We start from the raw sequence: 19,746 nt of genomic DNA, 5'->3' as shown, positions 1-19,746 counted from the left end.
CTCAGCCTGGGAACAAAAAGGTCTTCCATTTTGTTTCTTCAGGGCAGCCCCTCCCAGCATGCTGGCTAGAGTGGGTTCTGGGGGGGGATCTGGAGCCTAGGCAGCCTCACCAGGCTCCCCTAAGACGTGGCCCTTTGGGGCAGGGGACACAGCCAGAAAGCAAAGACAGCTCCTCTCCTAGCCCTCCCACCCCCAATAAAGTTTGTAGACCCAATTCCTGCATTTCTCATTTTTATTTGACAGAAAAAGTTGCTCTTGCTGTACAGATTTTAAAAAACCAAAATGCCTTTAAGAAACGTGAAGAAAAGTTGGGGGGAGGGGCCACCACCTCACTGGGAGGCCAGGAGGAGCCAACTGATTTCAACTCCCCTTCCTTCTGGGTGTAACTCACACAGGTTCGCAGGTTCCAAACCATCATCCCCCCAGGAACTCGGGGTTAAAGGGGGGCAGTTCCTCTGAAGTCCTTTCCGAGTCAAAACCTGGGAGTCCCAAACCTTATCCTCCCCTCCCGCAACTCCCATTCTCATTCCCAACCCACCCCAAACCCCCCCAAAACATGTGAACCAGGAAAAACTCACAGAGATTAACATTTCACAGAACAAAGAAAAAAAGGAGAGGGAGGGAAGTAAGGAAGCCCTCCCCAAAGGGATGCTGCCAGGGTTGGGGGGGGAGGGCAGACAAGGGCCCCTTCCCCCGGCTCTGTTGGGAATAAAGGAGGGCACGCCCCGCAGCTCCAGAACTTGGGGCAGGATGGAACTCCCCTGAAAGGATTCACGGAGACCTGAAACGGAGGAGAGTCATCAATGCAGAGGCCCAGGCAGCCCCGCAGCACTCAGCAGTGGGCCCATCCCCGGAGTGTGACAAGGACTCACCTTGAGGAGCGGTGCCGCACAGGGCGGGGGCTGGGTGTCTCCTTCCTGCGCTTGTGACCCGGGGAGCGGCTGTCCCCACGCTGGCCTCTCCGGGAACCCCGCTCGCTGCTGCTGCAATGGAGAACGGTCATGAGACCACACACAGCACATCACCAACACCTGGTACCTTGGAGCCTTAAAACTTCATTCTGCAGAAATCGGCAGCTAGACTGGGCAGGAGAGCACAGTGGCAACTGTACCTCTGCTGGTCCCGTGGTGAGGGCTGGGGTGAGGGGCGGCGGCGCTCAGCAGGCGAGTAGCTGAGGGACCGGGAATCCCGGAGGGAGTCTATTGGCTTCCGGGGGCTGCGGGACCTGGGGATCAGAGCAGGTCTCCATAGTGCCACACTCTTCCAAACGCAGCGGCCACACTCAGGACCACCCCCACCCCACCCCAGGTCCTGACCGCCAAACCTCGTACCACACAGGGCCAACCTCAGACCCACCTTCATCCGCTCACTCACCCATCCGCCCGCACACCATCCACCGAGTCCCCCAACAGGCGGGGCACGGGGTGCAGCGGGGGACGCAAAGATACAGACAGTCCCTGCCCTTGGAGGGGCTCAGTCTGATGGTGAGGGAGGCCAAGGGAGGCTCGCTGGGCCCATGTGTGGGAAGCAGCCCCACAGTTGTACACAGGGTGTACACAGGGTCTGGGGACCCAGGGGAGGGAAGACAAGGGCAGGGCAGGGAAGGGGCAGGGCAGTCTTCTCGAAGGTGCTGTTTGAGCGGAGTCTTGCAGAACGAGGAGTTCACCAGGCGGACAAGGGAATTCCAGGCAGGAGGAACAGCATGTCCAAAGGCATGGGGTTCTCCTTAGACTGCAAGGCGCTGCTGAGTGTGGCTGGAGCACAGGGCATGTGTGGGGGCGGGCAGGAGAGGAGAACACAGGGCAGGCAAGGCCAGTTGGTGAAGAGCCTCACACGCCATTCCCGCAGAGGTGGGGCTTTATCCTGCAGGCCACAGGGCGTCCCGGAAGGATTTGTGGAGTGAAGGGAGTAACCAGATGTGCGGTTTTAGAAAGATCCCTCTGGCTACGTGTGGAAGAGAATGGCGTGGAGGCAGGGAGACAGGGAAGAGGCTGTGGACAGAGTCGGGAGAAGATGACGGTGGCCAGACCAGAGCCCTGGTAACAGTAACAGGTTGACTTAAAAGCTAGAATCCCTGGGACCTGGGACCAGGCTGTATGTCAGGGGCAGGGAGAGGAAGGAACCTAGAACTCCCCAATTCTGGCTCACGCACCCACTTGGATGGCGCAGCCCTCCGCCAGAACAGGGCACAAGAGGAGCAGGCAGGGAGAGGAGAGCCCAACTCCTCCTGTACAAGCAGACACACCCCAGGGTCACACCCCACCCTTGTGTCCACCAAGGCAGCACTCACCTCCGCTCGCCAGGGGGTGGCTTCTTGGGGCTTGCAGGTTTGGGCAAGGCCTGAGGGCCAGGCTTAGCAGGGGAGGGGGAAGAAGAAGTAGAGGAGGAGGAGGAGGATGAGGAGGAGGAGGAGGAGGAAGAGGAGGAAGAGGAGGAAGAGGAGGAGGAAGATGAAGAGGAGGAGGAGGAGCTGGAACTGGAGCTGCTAGAACGCCTCTTCCGCTTGGCTGGGGCTGGCTCCTGAGGACGGCCCTCTCGAACAGCCTCCTTGGGGGCTGGGGCAGGGCTGGGGACCCTGTGGGAGAAGAGGGTGTCACGTGGAGACAAGATGCCCCAGCCCCAACCCTACCTTCCTTGGCCTGGAGGAACGGCAGTGGGGGGATGGGTGCTGAGGAAGGCCCTGGGAGCTCCCCGAGCTGAGAGCTGAGCCGGGAGCCTGTGAGCGCATTCTCTGGAGAGCGTGGCCCCAGCCGACCCAACCTCTGCTAACACAAGCAACAGGCTGGGGCCCGCAGCAAAAGGGATCAAGGTTAAACCTCAAGAATGTCCCTGAAGGAGGAATAAGGCCCCTGGGCTCAGGTGTGGAAGCCGAGCTGGGTGGTCTCCGTCCTCGGAGAGGAGAGCCACAGCTTGGGGAGGCCACTGTGTGTGCGGGTTGGCTGGGGGAGGGGCCGTCCTGCCTGGAGGCAGGGAGAGGGATAGGATGACCTCTGAAGATCCTTCCAGCCCAGGGAGTTCCTCTTGAGGTCTAACTGCCATCCCTCCTGCTGTAAAATTAAGTCCATTTCCTCTAGTTCTGTCCTCTGTAGAGACGGAAAACTTATCATTATCCTCTAGAGAATTAACCTTCGGAGACTTTTACCTGTCCCATCCCTCCCCCCGTTAACCCCCACCCCAGCATTCTCTTCTACCCCCAACTTAAGGGTCAGGGTCCCCATACCTCCTCTCAAAGAGCAAAGAACCTCTGGATAGGGCTTCTCCCTCCCCACTCCCACCAACCGTCCCCGAAGCCTTCCCCGTACAAGAGTTGCACAACTCCCCTCACCTCTTCAGCGCTACCTCAGGTTGAGCAGGAAGGCTAGAGCCCTCCGAGTCACTAGAGCTGGAGCCAGAGGAGGAGGATGAGGAGGAGGACGAGGAGGAGGATGAGGAGGAGGAGCTAGACGACGACGACGAGGAGGAACTCCGCCGCTCCTTGGCTGGCTGCAGGGCAGCCAGTGTGGAAGGCTGCTGGGCCCCCGCACAGGCAGGTGGTTCCCCACCCTCTGGGTGGGACACCCCGGGGACAGGGCCAGAGAGCATGCCATTGTGGTCACCACCAGAGGACGTGGTCTTTGCCACCGTCCCGGAGGAAAGGGACTGAGACCCTGCTACAGGGGTGGTCTGGGCAAGCAAAGATCGAGATTGGTCAGAGAAAGCAGATGGCACAGGGGACCTAGGCCGATCCTGAGCTGGAGGAAGAGCAGACTGTGAGGGAGCCTGGACCATTCTAGAAGCAGGAGAGGGAGCCCGCTCAGAGGTCATTCTAGACTGGCTTGGGGCAGATGGCGGGGTTCTGGACCTGGCTCGGTCAAGGAGTGGTGGTGAGGTTCTCCCACTAACACGCTCATAGGCAGAGAGGGGCACCCTGGGGCTGGTGAGGTTTGCACCAGACAAGGCTGGAGCCATTCTAGCACTAGTGAGGTTTGCAGGGGCCAAGGCTGGAGGGGTTCTTGAGCTGGCGATGTTCACAGGTGCTGTGGCGTGTGCAGACCGAGGGCCCACCAGGTTTGCGGGAGTTGGAGCCTGGGGTGCTCTGGAGCTGGACGGATAATTTGCAGCAGTCGGGGCTGTGCCAGAACCCGTGAGACTCAGAGCTGCCAAAGCAGCAGGGGTTCTGGCTCCTGCTAGGTTCACAGCTGGGGCTGTGGGAGCACGAGGGTCAGCGAGGTTCACGGCCGCAGGTGCCACCGCTGTTCTGGGGCTGGCCAAGTTCATGGCTGCTGCTGCAGCTGGTGTTCTGGAGTCAGCCAGGTTGACTGCTGAGGGCAGGGCAGGTGTCCTGGCGCTGGCCAGGTTCATGGCTGCTGCAGAGGCTGCAGGGATCCTACTGGCAAGACTGGCCGCAGGGGCTGTTCGGAGACTCATGAGAGGCACTGGAGCTGGAACCTGGGACATTCTCGCAGCAAGGCCAGCCGCAGACATGGACGGAGGAGGCCGAGCAGTGCCAAGGCTGATGGCCGTCAGGGCAAGTGCAATTCTTGACTGAGCATGGTTTTCAGGTACAGATGCTCTTGGGTGATCAGGAATTCGGGGACCTGGACCATCCATCATGGAACCGCCAGCTTGCTGCAGGACAGACATGGGTGTTCTGGAGCTGCCAAGGGGCTCAAGCACTCCGGGTGACCTACAGCGGTCAAGAGGAGTTGGTGACATGCTAGGACGGCTGAAGCAGCCCATTCTGGAGCTATTGAGAGCTACAGGAGGTGTCCGAGAACCAGAATGGTTTCTTGTTGCTGGAGGAGTAGCAGAACGTGACCGATCGGAACTGCTTCCAGAGGCGGAACGCCTGCGGATGGCCGGAGGAGATCTTGTTAAGGACCGTTTGCCCCGAGCCATTCGTGGAGTACGGGATCGGGAACGGCGGCGAATAGCAAGTGGTGAGCGACTTCGAGAACGCTTGCGTGGCAGCAATGGGGTTCGAGACCTGGAGCGGCGCCGAATAGCTGGAGGAGTTCGGGACCTAGATCGGCGGCGTGTCACTGGAGAGGTTCGCGAGCGAGACCTTCTTCGAGTTACTGGAGAAGTGCGAGATCGTGATCTCCTTCGGGTGACTGGGGATGTTCTGGATCTCGATCTTCTGCGAGTGATAGGGGAGGTTCGGCTTCGAGATCGCCTCCTGGTTACCGGTGGAGTCCTAGATCTGGACCTTCTTCGAGTCACTGGTGGTGTTCTAGAACGGGAACGCCGGCGGGTCGGTGTTCTGGATCGTGAACGTCGGCGGGTTACTGGTGGTGTTCTGGACCTAGATCGCCTTCGACTCACAGGCGAAGCTCTTGATCGGGATCTTCGTCTAGTCACTGATGTCCTAGACCTGGATCGTCTCCGACTGACTGGTGAGGTTCGAGACCTGGACCTCCGTCGGCTAACCAGGGGTGTCCTGGACCTGGATCGCCGGTGGGTAGCTGGAGAAGCCCGAGACCTGGAGCGTTTCCACGGTGCTGGTGATGTGCGTGAGCGGGAACGCTTCCGACTGGTTGGGGGTGTCCGAGAGCGACCTCTGCGACGTCGAGAGGAGGTTCTGGAACTCTCCTGCCGAGCAGGAGATCTTGAATGGTAACCAGAGCCTCCCCTCCGACGGCGAGTAACCCGAGACCTCGACCGACTCCGCTGTCTTCTCCGAGAAGTTGACTGAGAAGATCCAGACCTATCCCGACGTCGGGTGGCCCTAGTTTTCTCCCTCCTCGAGCGGGAACGGGACCTCTGGAGCCCACGAGGCTTTGGCGAAGGAGAACGGCCTCTCCTTGAAGTTGTCTTAGCGCGTGGAGAGGAAGCTGAACGCCGCCGGCGTGAGGATCTCGACTTTTCAGCCGGCTCTGGGGAAGATACTGAGGGACTTCTTCGGCGTCTTGGGGGAGTTCTAGAGCGGGTCTCTGGTGAGGATGACGCAGAACGGCTCCTACGGGAGAGCCGGGCCTTCCTAGTCAGCTCAGGAGATGACCGGGAGCTGCGACGGCGCGGCGGAGTACGAGACTTAGTTTTGGGCTCTGGTGATGACCGAGAGTTTCTTCTAGCAGCTCTGGATTTGGGAGGGTGTTCTGGAGAGGACTCAGAACTGCTGCTTCCTTCAGGAGAAGGGCCTCTGCCTTTGCTTGATGAACCTGATCTACTTCGTCTTGGAAGGACTCGAGGGGCAGGAGCCTTGGGTTCAGGAGAGGAATCAGAACCACTCTGTGCCCTGGGTGCTGCTCTTGGCTTCTCTTTAACCTCAGGGGATGACCCAGACCTACTACGCCGAGGAGAAGGCCGGGATTTGCTGTCCACCTCCGGAGAGGATCCAGAGTGACTTCTCTGCCTGAGTGGCATTCGTGTCTTAGCTTTAGAATCTGGAGAAGAGTCTGACTCGCTTCTCTCCTGAGGGGATGCACTGGGTTTCCCATCAAGTTCCTGAGAAGATCCAGACCGACGTCTCTGCCCAAGAGGTGTCCTAGCCACAGTCTTCTGTTCAACTGATGACTCCGACCCACTTCTCTCTCTCTGGGGGGTAAGACACTTATTGTTGAGCTCTGGGGAAGATGGAGAATGACTCCTCGGCCTAGGGGTCTGAGGCAAAGCTTTTGGTTCTGGAGAGGAATCACATTCACTTCTCCCCCTGGATGGTGTTCTAGGTATATCTTTCATTCCGGGAGATGACCCAGATAGGCTGTGCCTGGAGGGAGTCCCAGATCCATCTCTAAGTCCTGGGGAAGACCCAGACCTGCTTCTCCTTGAGGGGGTTCTGGGTAAGCCATCTTTCAGTTCAGGAGAAGACGCAGAACTACTTCTTTCCCTTGAAGGTGTTCTGGGTATAGCATCAAGTACTGGTGAAGACACACTCTGGTTTGAAGACATTCCTGCTTTTTCCACCACATCTGGGGATAACTCAGAGCTGCTGTGTCTGGAGGACCTCGTTGATTGTTCTTTCACATCTAGAGATGGATCTGTCTCTAGCTGATTAGGAAAAGGTCCGTTCAAATCTTTACCCTCAGGAGAGACTCCAGTATTCATTTCTGCAACAGGGCCTCCTGAGTTTCTAAATTCTAAAGGTGATCCAAAGCTATTCTCCCTGGGAGGAGAGTTTGACAGTTCTTTATGTTCTGGAGAAAGGTGTGGCCCACTCCAAGCTGAGGCCATTGCGGGGACTTCTTCCGAAGAAGCCAGCAATTGGCTTTGGTCAAGAGTCAAAGGTACAGCAGGCCTTTCTCTTTCTGGAGATGATTCAACATTACTTCCAGCCGTTTCTTTACGTTCTGGAGACAAATGTGGCAGGACTTGGTTTGAGGATTCTTCAGATTTCTCTACTACCTCCATTAATTCTTCATCTTGGCTTGGCTTACCTAATGCAGAACTTTGGTCTTTTGTATCTGGAGATGACCCAACACCACCTCTTTCCCTTGATGGAGTTCTAGGGGTATCTCTGAGTACTGGTGAGGACTCAGGCCTATTCTGCACTGGAGGAGGACTTAATTTGTCTTTTGGTCTTGGAGGTGATGCACTAACGTCCTCCTGTAGGAGTAAGCCAGTTTTTTCTTTTGATTCAGAAGGCTCTAATCTGCTCTGCCCCAGAAGAGATTTAGAGTCTATGGCAGGATATGAGGAAGAGTCGGGCAGGGACCTGCTCTGTTCTGGAGATATTCCGGATTTCAGCCTAGGACTTGCTGGCAATTCACCTCTTGCTGGAGATCTGGGTGCCAGCTCAGTGACTGGAGATGAGGGCCTAGAGCAGCCGCCCTGAGGAGGTGTTTGAGATTTGCTCTGCAGATACGGAGATTCAGAATGACTTGGTCTCATTTCTGGGCTTGAAGTACCAGATCTGGAGTCTGGTGAAGTTGGACATTGTCCTTTCTGTTGCAGAAATGAGGGTGGCGTGCTAGACTTGACTCCTGGACAGAGGGACAAGGATCCAGAGTAACTTTGTGCTAGTGAATCTTTAGACTTCTCTTGGGAACATGGGGACTTTGATTCAAGATTATGCCCTGGTGGAGTTTGGGGCTTTGCTTTGGGGCACGGCGAAGTAGACCCTGAGTGACTTTGTCTTGGTGGTGTTCCAGGTTTCACTTTGGTATCTGGAGAGGAAGATCTAGAATGGCTGTGTCTTTGCAACAATCTAGATTCTGTCTTAGAGCATGGAGACACTGATCTGCTTTGCCTTGGAGGTGTTTTAGATGTCATCCTACTAGGACTTGGAGAAGAGAAGCCAGAATGACTTTGGACTGGTGATGTTACTGCCTTCACTTTGGGTTGTGGAGATAACGACCCAGATCGGCTCCGTCTTGGAGGTGTGCCGGATTTCACTCTAGGAGAAGACCCAGAGCAGCTATGTCTCGAAGGGGTCCTAGACTTCACTTCAGGGTCAGGTGATGATTCAGAACGGCTCCGTCTCTGTGGCGTTGCAGACTCTTCATCTACCTGGGGACTTGTTACAGACCCTTGCACTGGTGGCGTTCCAGACTTCATTTTAGGTTGAGGAGATGAACTGGAATGACTTTGCCTTGATGGTGTTTTAGATTTCTGATTACCAGGCGGAGAAGAACCAGAGCGACTTCGTCTCAGTGGTGTTCTAGATTTAGTTTTGCGTTGGGATGATCCGGAGCGACTGCGCCTTGGTGGTGTCTGAGACTTTTGTTTAGGGCACGGAGAGGACTCTGAAAGGCTTCGCCTCACAGACAAGCGGGATTTTGCTTTGGACCTTGGTGAAGAGAGAGACCTGCTCCGCCTAGAAGAAAGCCGTGATTTCTTCATTTCTGGACTTGAGTTGGACCTGCTCCTTCTCTGTGATGTGCGGGATTTGTTCTTCCGCTCTGATGATGAACCAGACCTGCCCCTTCTTTGTGGTGTTCTAGAGTGAGATCTTCCCCGTCTAACTAGGCTTCTACTACGGGATCTTCCCCGTCTTGCTGGTGTCCTAGACTGAGATCTCCCTCTCCTGTTTGGGCTTCTAGAGCGTGACCGGCCACTTCGTCTAGTTGGCGTTCTAGAGCGTGACCGGCCACTTCGTCTTGCTGGTGTTCTAGAGCGTGAGCGCCCACGCCTAGCTGGGGTTCTGGAACGTGACCTGCCACTTCTCCTGGCTGGTGATCTACTACGAGACCTCCGTCGTACAGGTGATCGGGTCCTAGATCTACGCCTAGCAGGTGTTCTAGACCGAGACCTGCCTCTACGGGCGGGTGTTCTAGATCGTGACCTCCGCCTGGCGGGTGTTCTAGATCGTGACCTCCGCCTGGTGGGTGTTCTAGACCTAGACCTGCCTCTCCGGGCAGGTGTTCTAGAACGAGATCTGCCCCTAGTTGCAGGGGATCTAGAGTGTGACCTGCCTCGTCTTGCTGATCTAGACCTGCCTCTTCTCTGTGCATTTCTGCTCCTGGACCAGCCTGGTCGCTGAGGAGACCTAGAGCGGCCACGGCGCTGGGGGCTTCTAGATCGTCCCCACCTCTGTGCAGAACGTGACCTACGCCACTGAGGTGACCGGGACCGAGAATGACCTCTCTTAGTAGGGGTTCGAGACCGAGACCGCCCCCTCTTATTGGTGGTAGGACTACGGGACCTCCCCACCCTACGGGAAGGAGTATGAGAATGTGACTTAGCCCGTTTTGCTCGGCCATGAGAGCGACTCTTGGATGCAGGAGAAGAACTCTCTCGGCGGGACCCAGGAGCTGGTGCTGGTTTAGGGCTTTCAGGGGAAGAGCTGGCATGCCGAGAAACTTTGGTAGGTTGAGGGGATGGTGGGCAGCTCTCTGAAGAAGACTGGGGAGGTTTCTCAGGAGACTTAGGTGGTGAATGACCCTGGGCTGGAGAAGCCTCAGAAGGGGGATTCACTGGCTCCTGACTTAAGGGGGTTGTTGCAAGGGGTTGTGGGGAGCCGCCATGTTGCTCAGCAAGGAGCAGAGTGGGAGCCGGTGGTTCTGGCCCTGTGTTGCTCCTTTCCGGAGAGGGACTAGGTCGAACTGCAGGTTTCTAAGAGTGGAAAAGAAAGTAGGGGTAGGGATAATATAAGCTCCAAAACTTCCTATTATCTGTAAGGTCCCAACACCCCTTCCAATGAAACACCTTCTCCTCACCACAGGCAGTCACATTCAGTAATCACATAGTACAAAATACAGTTAAAAACATATGAATACAAAGTCTATAATAATCTCAAGTCTTCTAATCTAGGAAAAAAACAATGCAATCTAATGTACTATTAGTTCACAACAACCATTATGATATGCTGAATGCAGAAGAGTATTTTTAACTGTAAAGATAAAGCAATTTCCCAAAGTGATTGACTTCACCCTTAAAAAATAACTACATTAAAGTAAATGGGAAAAAAGTTTGAGAACATGGCATGTAAATAACAAAAACTATGATAAAGTATAGAAAAACACAGAAAAAGAGACCAAGTTATAAAAACCTTAAAACATAAGCCAAAAGAAATAGGAAGTAAATTGTTTCTGAGGTAATCCAACTTGCAGTTTAAAAAACAAACTGGAGAACATGCAAAATAACAGGAGAGCTACAACTTTAGCAAAGAGCAATTTAAAATATATCGTGATGGTAGAAATAAGAAATCACGATTAGCGTTTGAATTAGAATAGCAAATATAAAAGAAAAGATATGGAAAAGGTATTTCCAAAAGTAGTTTTCAGACTGCAAACAGCAACTCAGTGGACTGAGAAGTTTTAGTAAGCCACAACTAGCATTTAATGAAATAAATACTAGAGACACTGAATAATAAAAGGCTAGTAAGTGTAAAGAAAATTTTTTGTTTCAAATTTTATCTTACAGTTACAAACAGACAGTAAGGTAAATCCTATTTATTAATACTTAGCGAAGTTTGAAAGGCACAATTCTAAATGATTTGCAGATGCAAAAGAGCAACTTTATGAATTCCAAAAGACAAATCAGAAAACAAAACTGATCATACTTTTTCCTTAACTTTGAACAGCTATCCTGAATCCACAGACTTGCAACCCCAAGAACATCCATTAACTCAGGAACATACCTCCTTCTTGTCTTTATCTTTGTCTTCACAGGGACTGCTAGGCTGCTTTGTAGAAGGCTCCGGACTACTCGGCTGCCCTATGTCGGTAGTACCTGATTCCCTGGGAGGTACATCTCCCTCCCCTCGACGCCCCAAAGCAGGCGAAGGACTTCGTCCAGTCAAGGCAGTTGTATGGGTTTTAGCTGCAGCACTTCGAGACCTGAGAGAGGTAATTGAGGACGGGAAGAGAGAAAAAAATCAGTTCAGGAGAGAACAGAAAACCCCCTCCCCAGCTCCCATCTACCTTTCCTGACTATAACCCTCCTCCAAAAAGCCTTCTCTCACTTACAAGATTCAAATTACTCATATTGAAATTCAGGTCCAGTTCATTTTGCTCCTTCTCTTCTCAACATCAATCCCCAAAAATGTTCTCCCTCTACCCCTTCATATTCACCTCCCCCAAACCTCCCAGAACCCTCCACCCAAGTCCATTCCCTACCCGCTTCATTCACAACTCACCTCTGAGCCCACCTCCTTCAGGAAGCCTTCCCCGATTAAGGAAGCCAGGGTAAGGATTCCTTCCTCCCCCAGACACCACGAACAAACCACCACCCCCCCTATTCTGGCAGTCCATATATATCAGAACAAAACAAAAAATAACAAAATAAATAAAATAAACAAAAACAAAAAACAAAAAAAAGAGAAGGGGAAATGTATATGTCTGTCCATCCTGTTGCTTTAGCCTGTCAGCTCCTAGAGGGCAGGGACCGTGTCTTCCGAATGGTCTGTGCAGCGCCTAGCACACCGTGGGCGCTCAATAAATATTAAATTGATTAACCCACAAGTCCCTCTCCCTCCCTTCCTCCTGGACCACCCCTTACCGACTGCGGGAAGTATCTGAAGAAGAAGCAGAGTCAGCAGAAGTTGAACGGTGTGCCCGTAGACTCTTGGGGGCTGGAGTTGTACTTCGAGATCTGAAGAAAGACCAACATCACAGCTCAGGGCACTGTCACAGGTCTACAAGGTTCCCCTTATCCATCCCTCAACCTTCTACTGGACTACCCTATTCCCAAGTGGCACTCATCTACCCATTAGGCATATTTCCCTCTGATTTACTCACCGCTTCCGCTTCTTGTCCTTAGATTTACGTTTGCTCTTTGGAGTAGGAGACCTGGGAAATAAGGCAAGATTATTTAAAATAAAAATCATTTTTATGAGGAAAAAAAACAACCAAAAGTAGAAAGGGAAGAACTGTTATTCAGGAGAATCAACAGCAGGAAATCAAGGAACTGAGCTTTACTCTAAGGAGAAACAAAGAGCAAACAGAGCCATCACGCAGCAATGGCTCATCACTCCATGTGCCATATCTTGCTTATGCCACAAAGAGCTCTTACCTATGCTTCCGTTTCTTGGATTCAGACTCTGATCTGTGGACAAAAAACAAATAAATAAAACATAAACCATTATCTATGCCTGAACTCACCAAGCTTCTCCCATCATTCCAGGTACTCCCACCTCATACCTGTGCTTCTTCTTCTTAGAACTCTTCTTCCTCTCTCGTCGAGGAGAGCTGCTCTCTGACCTGCTAAACATGGGTTCAGAAACAGGGTCATTCAGCGTGCCTCCTTCCCTGGCCCGCCCTACTTACGATCCATTGTCAAAAGGCTGCACAGAACAACTCCAACAGCACCTATGTGCCAGATCTACACCCAGAACTTTACTCTCTAAACAGCATAAGTACCTATAACAACAGACCTCAAAAGAGAAGATAATACCAAAATTCTGATCAGTTCTTCAGAGCTACACAATCAACCCTTCCCCACTGAAGCAGCACACATTTTTTCTCTCAGCTGAGACCTGAATGGTAACTCCTCTTCCCTGACTTTCCTGACAACACCCTCCTGCTTCCTAGAAATAAAAATTCTCTTTCCAAAGAGAAAAAAAAAGCCTGACAGGTTCAGTCCTCTGGCTACTAAAATAACTTTCCAACTAACGTACCGCCCTCTATCTTTCTTCTTTTTCTTCTTCTTTTGCTTTGGCGTTGGTGAGCGAGAACTGCTAGACTCCCGGACAAGGCTGAGTGAAGAGGAAAAGAAGCAAAGATGGGTGCTAAGATGAATTTTCTGAGACATTTCAACTTCAGAACAAAATCTGAAGAATTTGAGAAGAAATAATCCACACACAAAAAATGGAGCAAAGTGCTTAGAATTAGGAAGAGAAACTGACACTAATCTCGTGTACCTGTAAGGTTTGGGAGGCTCAGGAGCTGGTTGTTTAGCTTCTCGAGCACGACGCTGGGGATCAAAAGAGCTGCCATCCACATAGGAATCACTGATGCCAAAGGCAGCTCGGAGTCGCTCATTCTTCTTCTCATTCAATTCTGCCAGCTGGTGAGTCTCAGTTACCCTAGAGGAGAAAAGGTCAAAGGTCTAAAGAAGATAGACAACAAAATGCAGAGTCATATTCACACAACTGCAGCCATGGACCCAACAGCCATGAGAAAAGGCAGATGAGAGCAGGGAGAAAGTCCACAGTAAGGAGAGAGAACAGCAAAAGCAGAAGAGAATCCAGAGAAAATGGAGAGGGAAACACTCACGCTGGCCTTTGCCCTGGGTTCTCCTCCTTCCCCCCAGGGTTCACATCCTTCTCCAGCAACATGAGTCGAAAGGTCGCCACTTTTTCCTGAATTTGCTGTTCCTCGTACCTGAAGAACAAAAGCCTTCAGGGTTAGACCCTGAAGAGACACTCCCCAGACCCAGGTTCACAATTCCCTCGTGCCCAGCAGGACCCCTTCCCTTTCCATGCACACAGAAAACTTTTCACTCACTGTCACCCAAAAGGCCCTCCTATTACATTCTGCTCCTTTCCTGTAACTTTCTTCCCTCCACTGACTACACCCTCTAGAACAGTGGATTTTAAACATGCTACACTCCGGGGCCAAAAGAGGAAAGTTAAGCAGGCAGAGTTCCAAGTGTTCCTCCCCAACTTCAATCAACATGAACAGGTCTTTCATTTCATGGGATTCCAAAGTAACATGCATTGTTAAAAAAAAAAAACAACAGGGGGGACGCCACTGCTGAAGTTTGAAAACCACTGCTCTAAAAGGTTTTCTGCCCGAACATTCTCCTTTTCCACCAATCTCACTTCCCTACCCAACTCATGATCCCCTTCATCCAGGTGTTATTCCAATTTCCTGTTTTCCTTCCTTTGCTACTCTCCAAGGCCTCAACCCTTACGTCCATTCACCTTCCTTTTCTCTACCAATGACAACGCTTATCAGCTTACCAAGCTCTTGTGTCTTGCCCGGTCGGCTTCCCCACCTCTCCCTTAAAGCGTGTATTTCTCAATGGCCCCCCCTCTTTCCCCCTGTGCCTTCATCTAAATAATTCAGACTCCCTCAGGCTCCCTTTTATGTTCCAGACACAGGTTCCACTTTGAACTGCCCCTCAACTCCTTTCAATTCGCTAGCTTCTTTACCGCCTCCCCTCCTACAACTCACTCCTCTCCAGGCCTCTTTCAACTTGTCCGACGCTCCCTACAGCCCACCTAACTCCCCAGCTCTGCACTCACTCGGTGCATGGCTCTCCCCCAGACCTCCCTCACCCCTGCTCCTCCATCATCTCCTCCAGCTCGAGGCATCGCAGCTCCACGCGCCGCTTGCGCTCGTGGTCCAGGATGTCAGGATTAGGCCGCTTCACCAGGGCAGCCTCCAGGCGCCGCAGTTCCTCCTCTCCCTTGTAGTCAGGCCGCTCACCCCGGCGGCCCCGCACCAGGGACAGGTTGCGCTGGACGTAGCCGTTGGTGCCGCTGCCCCGGGGCGTCGGCAGCCCGATCCCGTTGTACATGGCCCCGTGCCCGGGGGGCACCACCGCTCCTGAAGGGGAGCGGGGAGACACGGGTCAGGCCCCTGGCCCCAAACTAGCCACTCACCACCACCCAAATCCCTGCTCTTTTTCAACCCTACTTCAACACATCTCTCCACACTAAACCTCCTTTGGCTGCATAATTCTCCTGGTCTCCTAAACAAACCCTTCCTTCATCCTTCCCTCACTTTTTTTCTACCAAATCAAAACCAGCTCTTACAGTCTTTACCCACAGTGTGCAAGAGCCACTTCTGTTTGTACCTAACTTTTCCTTACTCACCCCAAACAAAGATCCCATTTCTCCACATTATCCCTTTATTCTCCTTTGAACCCAATATGCACAAGTGATATCTTTACCAATTACTCTTGATTCCTAACCCTTGGCAACTGACTGAGGCTCCAAACAGGGCACAACAAACACCAACAAAAAATAAAGAGAGAGAGAGAGATCTGTGGCACACAAGGGCCTGCAGTCAAGTCTAGAGTCTTCCAAGAACTGACCTAAGCATTTCAGGCTAGCTACCCTGAAGGGAGCCAGAAATTATGAATACAAACTGACTCAAGAAACCCTAGAGATCCAAAAGGAGGCCTAACCTAAAAGTCTACCACGCACTGCAGAAACACATGAAGCCTGGATACGTAATTCTCATATACTTCGTCTCTCAGGTAAGGGGCATGTCCAATCAACTATCCCATCTGATATGTTATTTCTTCAACTTCCTTCCCAATAGGATTTCTCACATGTTTTGTGGCTCACCCAAGTCTCCCGAGCTCCTGTTAAAAGATTACACTTTCAACTCAACATTCTATATACATCAAACCGGCCTCCTCTAGCCCAACTGTTACCCATACCTTCTTCTCTACATTCCTTTCCCTACACTTAGTCACAAAAATCCCACTCTTTCTCCCTCACCTTCATTAATGTCAAATTTCTGACTTTCTTTAACAGTCCCTCGTTACCTTACTTCCCAGTTTTTCTCATCCAGCCCCACAGGACTCTGAAGAAACCCTCAAATTCTAGTTTTTTCTGATTAGATTTCTTGACTACATAGGCTCTATTCCTTTCTTCTGCTCTATGTACCCTTTTTTTCTCCAACTCCTCCTGTCCAAGATAGTTTCACAAGGGAAACATGTGAGTGAAAAGGACCCCAGGAAAAGAACCCAAGGAACAAAGTGGAGAGATTAGTGAAGGCAGAAGAACCAGATAAAAACGAAAGTTTCATTTAAAATATTCTGGAAGAAACATAAAAAAAAACCTGGAAAAATGTACTAACCTCCCTCTTTACAGGCAGATGTTGAATGAAAAGAAAACAGCTCAACTCTAGAACAGTTTGGTACCCCTTACCCCCCAACTCTAAGGCTGGGTCCCTACCCAATCCCAGTTGCAGACTCTAGAGATTGTGAAGAAATGAAAAATTTCTTTACAGTGCAAGAAATCTTCCAACCTTCGCTTTTACTTTCTCAAAGTTTCTCCTTACTCTTAAAGCTAGATTTTCTCTGGCTCTATATACCCTACCTAGTTTCTGCTTCGCTTGCAGAAAGCTTCTCACCTGCAATTAATTCTTCAGTTTAACCATTCACCCACACTTCCATACCACCTCACACAGTAATCCTCCCACTCCCTGGAAAAGGATAACCAGCAGCTGCTAAGCAAAGGGTATTCAATCACAACAGACTACTTTTAGAGAACGAGCCAGCAAAGAAAACAAACAAATACAATGGCATCCAAGACAATGCTGAAAAAGGACAGATGAACAAGAAGAATGTATCAATAATACATATACACAAATCACCGAAACCTAAATGGAGATACTTAAACTGGGGTCCACGGACTACGGACATGCAAAAGTCACCCAAGCTAAAGGCAGATAATAAAAGCAAGCTGCAAAAGAAGATAAAAAGCAGTTTTTTCTGTTGGAGAATTATCACATGTCAAACTAACAAAACAAAAGGAGTCTTAAAATTCAGTACTAAGACAGTCAAGGAAAGAAACTCGCCAAAAAGGGAGCGGAGGGTGCAGGAAAATGAAACTAATACCTAAGCACATCAAGTTCAGCACTGGGGCACCACAGTAGCTGACGAGGGACTAAGGAACCCAAAAAGCTGAAGTACTAGCTCAGTAAAAAGAGGCCTAGATTCAACACATTCAAAAGGAAAGACACCACGACTTTTAAAAATTTTGACCCAAAAGATATATCTTATATAAGAGTTTGCGTGAAAACCAAGGTCTGGAAGAGTTTTGAGTCAAATTATAACAAAACCCTGAGCTTTCTCCTCAAGAAAGGGCCGGCAGCCGCCTCCCCAGCTTCAATACGACTTTGGAGATCATAAAAAGGAGCAAGAAAAGAGCACGTGGTCTGCCTTTACATACCTAGACTGAATACTTAATTAAAAACAAACAAAAAAACGTTTTGAACGCTTCGCTTCTTAATACTTCATGGCGGACAGTAACGAATCCAAATTGCCTAAATCTAGGAGACATCTAGTTCAAGACCTTCTTAGCACAGACTGAGCCGCCAAGACCTATTTTCGGCCTTGAGGGATGGGGGAGGGGGCTGCGCGGCGCCCGGTAGTCTGGGAGGCTCAGGGCCAGACCCCAAGCCCCGGGGAGGGACGGTTGGGCCGGACACTGGCGAGGCGCGGGGCAAAGGAGCCGACAGCCGGCCCCCGCCGCCGCAGCCCCCTCCCCGCAAACAAGATGTCGGCAAGGACAGCTGCAACGAGGCCTCGTCGCCGCACGCGTCCGGGAGACGAGAAGCCCGAGTCGCGCGCTACCCACTCCTCGCCGAGAACGCGCGCGAGCCCAAATGCACTCGGCGGCGCGCGCCGTTGCCATGGGGGAGGGGGAATAAAAGCCCGCGCGCGACAAGAACCGCGGGAGAGGGGGAGGGGAGGCAGGCGAGCAGGGACGTCCGCGCGAGCTAGGAGCGGCGAGCGCGCGTGCGCGCGGCGGCCTGGGCCGTTCTCCGCGCGCTTTGGCCCGGCGCCGGGGCCGCCGCCCCTCCCCCACCCGGCTCGCTCGCTCCCTCACCCTCTCACCCGCCGCCGCCTCCGCCCGCCGCCTCCGAGGGGGAGAGGTGCTGCCGCAGATCGAGCTCCTGAGTCTTTCGGGGCCTGGAGCCGCGGCCCTGCCTCGCCAGTCCGCCCGACTCAGCCGACACAGCCGCCTCCTCGCTTCCTCAGGGGCCGCAGCGGGCTCCGACTGCGCCACTCGCACCCCGCCTGGGCCGCGTTGCACGTCAGCACGACCAACTAAACGCGTCAGCACGTAGCCGCGCGGGTCGCAAGGCTCGCCGGGAACCGTAGTACGCTCCGCAGCCTTGTGCGCCGGCGCCAAATCAGCACGGGATGTGTAGTTTCTTGAGTCCCGAAGGAGATTCAACTCTGTTGTCGATAAACTACGATTCCCATCAGCCAGTTGCGAGGAGGGGCTGGGGAGCGGCCCGGAGCAAGAAACGCATTCCAGGGGGTTTCCGACCGGGAGCAGGAGGACACAGGGCCTAGCGACGCTAGCCCTCGATCGCTCCCGCCTTCAACCCAGAGCATCCTGGGAGTTGTAGTTCTAGCGTGGCGTGGAACCCGTAGGTAGCTTCGCTCTCCCCCACCCACCCCCACGAGGCCGCCATTTTGTCTCCCCATGTTAGAAGGCAATGGGCCCGAGACCAATAACACCGCTGCCTCAAGTGACCGCACGCCTCCCGGAGTGAATCCGGGGGCCGTGCTACACCTATCATTCCGGACCCAGGAGTACCCACCCCTCAGACCCCGGCCGGCGGACACACCGGTAATCCCAGAGCCCAGCTACAGGCCCAGGGCCTGAGCCAAGAGCTGAGCCAGCAGACCGTGGTGTTCGCAGCTTCCATCCGCTGAACCGGGCTGGCTGCCCCTGAGGAATGATTTTTTTTTTTTATGACTACGAGTAAGGGGGCCAGACAGAGGTACAGTTTTTTTCCTGCAGAACATGAGGCGTGTTACATACGTGGCGGGGTAAAAACGTGACAAACCCCCCCCCAAATTTGTCAGCCCTCTGCAGAATGTCTCAGGTTAATGTTTTTAAGTCCGTTTTGTTTGAGCCTGAGGACCAGCCAGTCTCCCTCAGAGCAGAGTTGGGAGAAGCTGAGTTTTTCAGGCAGGCCAGTCGTCTGGGTTATCTCTGGTGGGGGTGGGGGCAGCCTGTAACAGCAGCCACTTAATGAACTGTGGTCCCTTTGACTTTGTATCTGATGTTACTAGGTTTTCTTTGTAATCGCGGAAAGAAACCCACCTCATATGCTGGACCGGGGCAACCCACCGCTTGGTGTAGGAGCTGTGGCTTTGGTTTAAAGGTGCCGGGGCTGATGTTGTAATCTTACCTTCTTGAACTCCTGGCAAGTACTCCCCGGAGTGGGACGCACCTTTGGAGTGATTTATGGCAAAGTGGAAAAGCCTGTCTTTTCTGGGCTTAAGCTGATATTTCTCAGGTGAGGGTGAAGGGTGATAGTTTCTTAAAACCCACTACCTTCAGTAAGACCCTTTCCTGTAACCAAATTCTCAATGATCTTCTTTCCAAGAGATAGGAGGGTAGGAGGTGGGGCACAATTTTTGAGAAAATGATATATACTGAGGACCCGAGATAAACACTGATTAGAATTAAATGGGTTCAAGATGGCAGACAAGTCAACTTTGACTAGAATGTGATCCTGAGTATATACTCATCTTAACATATCAGTGAGCTAGATGACCCACCGAGAGGCCCCATGACAGTTCCAGGGCCAATCATCAAAGACCAAAAACTGGGCAGTGGTCCAATTCTTGGAAATCTCCGCCCCTTTCCCAAATTAGTTGAAAGAATCCTCCCACTCATTAGCCTATGAAATTACCCAGTCCATAAAAGCTAACTACACCACCTTGTGAGGCTGCACTCAC

At 52.3% G+C, this 19,746-nt stretch overlaps 3 protein-coding genes across 4 annotated transcripts; 1 reads left to right on the top strand and 2 right to left on the bottom strand.

The window, feature by feature from the left end:
• Positions 1–214: 214 nt before the first annotated feature.
• On the bottom strand, positions 215–3,468 carry LOC129545289 (serine/arginine repetitive matrix protein 2). 2 transcript variants are annotated; one of them, XM_055409278.2, is made up of 6 exons: positions 3,326–3,468; positions 2,989–3,083; positions 2,291–2,575; positions 1,112–1,225; positions 873–983; positions 215–781 (listed from the first exon to the last, which is right to left on the bottom strand). In XM_055409278.2, exons 2-6 carry the CDS (start codon positions 3,063–3,065, stop codon positions 772–774), a joined length of 597 nt encoding a protein of 198 aa, XP_055265253.1. In that variant the 5' UTR covers positions 3,066–3,083; positions 3,326–3,468; the 3' UTR covers positions 215–771. The 2 variants fall into 2 exon arrangements, with proteins under 2 accessions (XP_055265253.1, XP_055265252.1); XM_055409277.2 differs by lacking the exon at positions 3,326–3,468 and having other exon boundaries at positions 2,989–3,235.
• A 1,123-nt stretch (positions 3,469–4,591) lies between these two features.
• On the top strand, positions 4,592–9,602 carry LOC148773706 (uncharacterized). Its single transcript, XM_088833051.1, has 5 exons — positions 4,592–5,492; positions 5,712–6,004; positions 6,252–6,321; positions 9,033–9,241; positions 9,552–9,602. Exons 1-5 carry the CDS (start codon positions 4,592–4,594, stop codon positions 9,600–9,602), a joined length of 1,524 nt encoding a protein of 507 aa, XP_088689177.1.
• Positions 9,603–11,066: 1,464 nt separating this feature from the next.
• On the bottom strand, positions 11,067–18,091 carry SRRM2 (serine/arginine repetitive matrix 2). The gene is made up of 11 exons (XM_055409279.2): positions 17,881–18,091; positions 14,582–14,852; positions 13,575–13,682; positions 13,220–13,384; positions 12,977–13,054; positions 12,501–12,563; positions 12,373–12,405; positions 12,099–12,149; positions 11,860–11,952; positions 11,498–11,774; positions 11,067–11,198 (listed from the first exon to the last, which is right to left on the bottom strand). Exons 2-10 carry the CDS (start codon positions 14,821–14,823, stop codon positions 11,732–11,734), a joined length of 876 nt encoding a protein of 291 aa, XP_055265254.1. The 5' UTR covers positions 14,824–14,852; positions 17,881–18,091; the 3' UTR covers positions 11,067–11,198; positions 11,498–11,731.
• Between the last annotated feature and the right edge of the window lie 1,655 nt (positions 18,092–19,746).

Source organism: Moschus berezovskii, chromosome 27 (genome assembly GCF_049115385.1).
Source record: "Moschus berezovskii isolate FMDL1 chromosome 27, NW_MosBer_1.0, whole genome shotgun sequence".
NCBI lineage: Eukaryota > Metazoa > Chordata > Mammalia > Artiodactyla > Moschidae > Moschus > Moschus berezovskii.
This window is presented reverse-complemented; position numbering and strand designations above follow the sequence as displayed.

What these genes read in the sequence shown, in the direction of transcription:
- SRRM2 (XM_055409279.2), bottom strand. Translation starts at nt 14,823, where the DNA reads ATGTACAACGGGATCGGGCTGCCGACGCCCCGGGGCAGCGGCACCAAC. An exon ending in TCTAAGAAGAAGAAGCACAG is followed by an intron (nt 12,406 to 12,500) that starts GTATGAGGTGGG and finishes TTTTGTCCACAG; the next exon opens with ATCAGAGTCTGAATCCAAGA. An exon ending in TCAGATACTTCCCGCAGTCG is followed by an intron (nt 11,775 to 11,859) that starts GTAAGGGGTGGT and finishes ACGGTGTGCTAG; the next exon opens with GCGCTGCACAGACCATTCGG.
- LOC129545289 (XM_055409277.2), bottom strand. Translation starts at nt 3,107, where the DNA reads ATGATAAGTTTTCCGTCTCTACAGAGGACAGAACTAGAGGAAATGGAC. An exon ending in GGCTGGAAGGATCTTCAGAG is followed by an intron (nt 2,576 to 2,988) that starts GTCATCCTATCC and finishes CTTCTCCCACAG; the next exon opens with GGTCCCCAGCCCTGCCCCAG. An exon ending in TCACCACGGGACCAGCAGAG is followed by an intron (nt 984 to 1,111) that starts GTACAGTTGCCA and finishes TCTCCATTGCAG; the next exon opens with CAGCAGCGAGCGGGGTTCCC.
- LOC148773706 (XM_088833051.1), top strand. Translation starts at nt 4,592, where the DNA reads ATGGAACCGCCAGCTTGCTGCAGGACAGACATGGGTGTTCTGGAGCTG. An exon ending in CCACGGTGCTGGTGATGTGC is followed by an intron (nt 5,493 to 5,711) that starts GTGAGCGGGAAC and finishes GGGTGGCCCTAG; the next exon opens with TTTTCTCCCTCCTCGAGCGG. An exon ending in TAGATCGTGACCTCCGCCTG is followed by an intron (nt 9,242 to 9,551) that starts GTGGGTGTTCTA and finishes TATTGGTGGTAG; the next exon opens with GACTACGGGACCTCCCCACC.